At 62.0% G+C, this 6,000-nt stretch overlaps 1 protein-coding gene across 1 annotated transcript; it reads right to left on the bottom strand.

Moving 5' to 3' along the window:
* Positions 1–2,606: 2,606 nt before the first annotated feature.
* Positions 2,607–5,129, bottom strand: IRF2BP1 (interferon regulatory factor 2 binding protein 1). The gene has a single exon (XM_041746305.1). It carries the CDS (start codon positions 4,758–4,760, stop codon positions 3,006–3,008), a length of 1,755 nt encoding a protein of 584 aa, XP_041602239.1. The 5' UTR covers positions 4,761–5,129; the 3' UTR covers positions 2,607–3,005.
* Positions 5,130–6,000: the final 871 nt, after the last annotated feature.

The following is a 6,000-nucleotide window of genomic DNA, read 5'->3' as shown; positions in this document are numbered from 1 at the left end:
AAGACCTCCTTTACCTCCTTCTTGACAGCAGCAACCTCCATCACTCTCTATCCCCTTCCCCCGGTTTACTTTTTCTCCTTAGGACTTACCACTCTGTGGCTGTCACATTTTATGGATCTGTCTGTATCTCCTACCCCAATGTTTGCTCCATGAGAGGAGGGGCTGCATTCGGTTCCCTGTTGTATCCATAGCACCTACCGCAGTGCTTGTCACACGAAGGATGCTGAATATTTCTCCAAGGGAAGCACATTACTCTATCCACCCTTTTAACTAACTCTGTTTTGGGTGGTGCTGGGTTCAGAGCACCGACTGAGACAGCTCTGGCCCTGCCCTCATGGGGCTAACAGTTCATTCCCCAGGGATAATCCAGAATGTGCTGGGCTGGGATAGGGGAATGCAAGGTTTGTGAGAATCCAGAAATGACACTTGACACAGCCTGGGGATCCAGGAGGGCTTCCTAGAGGAGGTGTCAGCTGAGCTGAGACCTGGGGGATGAGTGGGAGTGAGCCAGGCCTTGTTGTGGGGACCAAGTGATCAAGTCAGACCCAGCCTGGCCCTTCTTCATGGATCTGCGTTCTTTCTCTCAGTCTCCTAGGACTTGAGTTTGAGGATGTCTCAACTCTCTGTTTCAAACCCATACCTTTCCCTGATTTCAGTCTTTCTTTCTTCCGATCTCAATTCCTCTCTCTCCCTCCTTCGAGGTCCCTGTTCTTGGCATCTTATCTGTGCATCTCAGTGTCTCTGAACCTCTCTGGGGATTTCTCTACTTAGCTTTTCTGAAAGACTGTCTGCATCTCTGTGTCCACGGCATCTCCCCCATCTTGGAGGGTCTCTCAAGCTCTCTTGTCCCCCTCTGGATCTCTGTCTTCTTCCAGTGACCTGATCTCTATAGCTCCTACTCCACCTCTCCCTCTCCACTTTCACCATCATTCCCTGGGTCTCCCTGTCCATTTCTCCTTTTGGGAAGTCTCTTCATCTACTCACTGATCCCCCAATAAATCCAGAACCCCTCCACTCTGGCCCCACCCTGGCACAGGGGGGAAGGGGGGATGGATCCAGCCCCTCACACCCACACAGGTCAGACCGTCTGTTCTGTTAATGGTTAACTCAACCTCTATCTAGAATACACACCAGCCAGGCTGGGGGTGACTCCCCTGCCCACCCTCCCACACCAGCTGTTCTTAAAGGACCAGATGTCCTCCCCAGCTCTTCAGCCCTCACCAGGGGGTCCTGGTGTTTGGAGGCCCTGAGAATGGGAGGAAACTGCCTAGTGCTGGGGTCTGCAGAGCTGGGGCAGGGGGATGCCACAAGATTGCTGGGGATGGGTGCCCAGGCCTGGAGCTCCAGACAGTGTCTCCCTTGCCCCAGGCTTATCGCCTGGTATATTTAATCAGGGCTGGTTTTCCCAGCCCAGCCCAGGGCCCAGGCTGGCAGTACCAGGGGTGACAACACCTGAGGCCTGATGGCTGGGGGAGGGGATGGGAGCACCCCCTCCCTCCAGCCCAAGAACTGGGGGTTCAAAAGTTAAGGGTCCTCCAGATGTTGAGGACAAAGTCCCCGGGGCCCTAATATTTGGGATTTGGGACATGTGGATCTGCCAGATATGTGTGGGACACGTGGGTAGCCAAGAGGATGAGTCAAGACTATAGGGTCTTCCAGACTTAGGTGGTGGGACACCTGTATTCCTGAGATGTGGGGCAGTCTGGGGTCTCAGGGCTGTGTGCCAGTGCTGCGCGGTCACAGGACACACTATCATTCCCCATCTTTCCGTCCATCTGCTGGCCTTGGCGCCCCGCATCGCCCCTTCCCGCAATCTCCACTTGGGGGTCGCAGAGGGAGACTGCAGGGGTGGGGGCTGGGCTCTTGGGGCAGCCCCCTCCCCTTAACCCGTGCTTTGCCGCAGGCTGCTCAGGCCCCGCCTCTTGACGCCAGAGAGCAGGAAGTCCTGGTTAATGATCAGCCCATCCGGACAGGTGCGGGACAAGGCCGCGCACATCAGAGGCGGCCGGCCGCAAGGGTTGTGCCTTTTACCCAGCCAGTCACGGTGTCCTAGGATGGCCACTATTGAGACTGGTCTCCCAAGATGGGCGCGAGGAGCACAGTTCAGGGCACCACCAGAGGCAGGAAGCAGTCCCCTTGTTTCCAGGAATCCTGTTAGGGTACCCCACAAGGTAAATTTCCTCTCCTAGGTCAGTCCCCCTAAGCAATGTAGCCTAATTCTCTGCCTCTGAGCAAGAACTCACTATCCTTCCCTTCTAGGAAGCCTCCTGATGCCTCCTTCCCCTCTCCTGGAGGGCGCGGAGTCCCCTCACGTCCTGGACAGATACAGGGGCTGGCCTGGAAGGGAAACCTCCTTCCCTAGGTTGGCTCTGGTTCCCACGCAAGGAGCCTCCCCGTGCTCTGGGCCTCAGTTCTGCCATCTGGAAAATGGGCAGATGGCTAGCACGCTTGAGCTGTGGCCCGCCTTTCTAAAAACAGCCAAGGGGCCCGCCTGAGTGAAGGGCGCCACCTGGAGGCTACAACGCAAAGTCCCTTCCCTGCAGGACCAGTTCGGTCCCAGAGAGGGCGCAGCATCTCACACAACTAAGGGACCAACAAGAAAAAAAAAAACCCATCTTTCGGTTTATTGAAGGAGGAAAAGGGGGCGGGAGGGGGCGGGCAATAAAATGCTTTTGCTTTGTTTATAAAGAGCGAGATTTCAGGAGGCCCCTTCTCAAGGAGGAGGGGGGCACCTCTCCCCCAACTACAAGCAGCAGCAAAGCCAAGCCAAGGAGGGGCGAGGGATACTGGAGGGGCCGTGAGACCCCAAACACCCCCTCGAACAGAAGCCACAAGCTTTCTCCCCCCACCCTCAATGCATCTACCCCAGGGGACCCATCTGGGATGAGGAAGGGGGTATGTACACAGGTGGGGGTAGCACTGGGCTGGGGGAGAGGGAATAATTTATCCGCAGAAGCGGTGGGTAGCAAGGGGGTGGGAGGCAGTAGACTGGTGGCAGTGGTGGCCTAGGGGTCCCGTTCTTTCTTAACCTTGATGTCTCCAGCAAGGATAGTGGCGATCTCGCCCTGCATGAAGGCCCAGGGGACAGAGGAGCCCACCAGGGGGCACTTGTCTCCACTGGGGCAGTACACCTCCCCGGCAGGGCCCTGTGCCTTGATGAATTCCCGTGAGCAGGGAAAGCAGAACTTGTGTCCGGGCACTGAGGGGCACTGGACGAAGTGGGTATCTTCCAGCCGCTCCCGGCACAGGGTACAGCACAGGGGGGCCCCAGGGGTCGCCCCGGTGCCGCTACCACCCCCGCTCACAGCTTCTGCCCCTGCCGTGGGGCTGACTTCTGCCTCACCATTGCGAGCCACTAGACGATGCTGGGCGGGAGGCTGGGCGGTGGAGGAGGCTGCGGGGCTGGCACCCCCAGCGCGCACAGGGCCCCCGCCCCCGCCAGGGTCCTTGGGGGAGTGGCCCAGGGCCTCCGCCACATTCTTCAGGGCGGCGATGGGTGAAGGCACACCGGGGGTGTCGGCGGAGTATGGGCCACCGGGCGCTACCCAGTGCCGCTGTTGCTGTTCCTCCGTGGTCATCTTGCCAGCCGCCTCACCCTCGGGCTCAGGGGATGCCTTGCGACGGCGTGGTGTGGGCGCCAGGTTCCGGGATGGGGCTCGCGGGGGTGGGCCACAGAGGGCTGCAGGGGCTGGCTCCGGGTACTGCTGCGGCAGGGCCTCGGCAGGAGCGGGCTCTCGGAAGCTGCGGACCCCGTCGGTGAGCAGCTCCCCCAGCTGGCGCCATTCCCCTGAGCCGTGCCTCCGTTCATATTCGAGGTACTTGAAGCCTGATGAGGCCAGAGCCTTGCCCGGCTCCCGCAGAGCATCATGAAACATCTGGCGAGCCACGGCCAGGACTCCTGCGTACACGTTGCCAGAACCACAGGGGTATTCGGTAAAAAGCTTCAGCTCGAACTCGTAGCCCGGCGGGCGGGCGGTAGCGTCAAAAGCGAACACCCGCCCCACCAACCCGTGATCCTTCTTGAAGCGGACGTTGAAGGGGGCGCAGGCAGACAGGGCCAGCAGCTGTTCCCGCACGGCTTTGGGGCGCCCGTGCCACTCCTCTGCCCGGCCACGCATGGCCTCGTTCAGTTCTGCCAGACAGTCCGCATTCCTCTGCTGCTTCTCTTTCTCGAAATCGGAGCCAAAAGCTGGACGGGCAGGACTCAAGCCGGGTGCCAGCGTCAGCCCTCGGCTTCCCAGGCCAGACACTGCAGCTGCCAGCAGCCCGGGGGGCACCAAGCTGGGCATGGAGCCAAGCAGGGCCCTTCGCGCCCCCTCCGCCACGGCCTCCTCCCGGCCCAGCCCATTAGCCAGGCGGGACCCCAGGGTGTACTCCAGGGCGGGCGAAGGCAGGGGGAGGCGGCCGGACGATGTGGCCCTGTCATAGCGGTCCTGGCCCGAGATGCCGCCGCCTGTCCCTGACGGCTGGGGCTGGGCCTGCGGAGGCGGTAGCTGAGGCCCCTGTGTGGCGGCCGCAGCCAGGTCCTTAGTGGTCGGGTGCTTGAGGGCTGGGGGCCCGGGGGAGCGGCCCTCGGGGAGCACGTGGCTGCGCTTGAGTTGGCGGGCAGCGTCGATGAGCAGCTCGATGCGATCCGCGCCCTCGAAGTTCACGCACCCGCGGCACACAGCCTCGCTGAAGTCCCACACCATGGCCCACGGCATCTTGGGCAGGTCGCACAGGTAGCACCACTGGCGGCGGGACGCCTGCACCGACGCCATGACCCCCGCGCGCGCGCGCCGCTGAGCCCCGGCGTTCCACCCGCCGCCGACGTTCGATCCGCGCCGCCCGACGTTCGATTCTTGTCCCGGGGACCGCGCGAGCCACAGTCAGGCCTCTCCGGCTCGGCCTCCCCGCCGATCCAGGCCCGGCCCCCCTTCCCCGCCCCCTGGGCCCTAAGCCTTTTTCCTCACTCCCGCCTCCTTGAAAAGCCTGTAGGAGGCACGTCGGCGCCCCGCCCGCTCCGGGCTCCCGGCCGAGGCGCACAGCTCCGGCCCCGCGATGGGCCGCGGGCGCCGCCGCCTCGGGGTCCCGCCGCTCCCGCCGCCGCCGCCGCTGCAACGGCCGCCGCCGCCTCCACCTCCTTCTGCCCCAGAGGCCGCTTCGCAGGGAAAGTTACATAACGCGCCGGCAAAGCCTTCTGGGAAACGTAGTCCCGCCGGGGCCGATTCTTAAAGGGGACGGCTGGCGCCGGAGGAGCGGGCTCGCCGTCTCTCAGACGCGCAAATCCTACCGCTCGACGCTGCCCGGCAGTGAGCTCGGCGTGCTCAGAGGAGCTCGGGCACTGGGGCTTGGGAGCGGAGATGATATCTGAATGGTCAGAGCTACCCCGGATTCAGACATGGTAGGAGGTGGACAAGCTTTCGGGCGTCTAGAGTCGGCTCGGACTTGCTGTGCACCTTCAGGCAAAAGTCTTGCTCTCTCTGAAGCCCGATTCCCCGCCCATCAAAGGTGGGCCAATGACTGGTTAGGGAGGCAGCAGCTTCTGGGGCGGGGCGGAGGGGCTCTGATTGGATGGCTGCAGGGTAGGGGGACGGGAAGCTGGCAACTCGGGGAGGGAGGGTTCTGCTTTGGCACCTCGTTTTCCTGCTGTCTTGTGTAGCATTCTCTGAATTGGGCCGGGAACAGCCGGAGCGAGGGGAAGAACGGAGGCCTCTGGGCCAGGACTTGGCCTCAGTCGTCTCATCTATTAAAGAGAGTGGTGGAGCGCCCTCGAACTCCGTTTGGGCTCTGCCGCGCGCTCCGGTCTACAAAGGGTTACGCGGTGTTTCTCCCTCCCGCCTCCCTGCCACCGCTTCACTACAATTCCCAAAATGCTCTGCCGGGAGGATAAACTGACGCACTTCCGCTGTTTGGGAGGTGGGGGGGAGGCCTTCCCCATTCCCGCTGTCTCCCACCCCCGGCTCAATTTCTGGGCGCTTTACTTTTTTGGGGAGCACCAGGTTGAGGGAATCCTCATCC

This window comes from Vulpes lagopus, chromosome 2 (genome assembly GCF_018345385.1).
Source record: "Vulpes lagopus strain Blue_001 chromosome 2, ASM1834538v1, whole genome shotgun sequence".
In the NCBI taxonomy this organism is placed as follows: domain Eukaryota; kingdom Metazoa; phylum Chordata; class Mammalia; order Carnivora; family Canidae; genus Vulpes; species Vulpes lagopus.
This window is presented reverse-complemented; position numbering and strand designations above follow the sequence as displayed.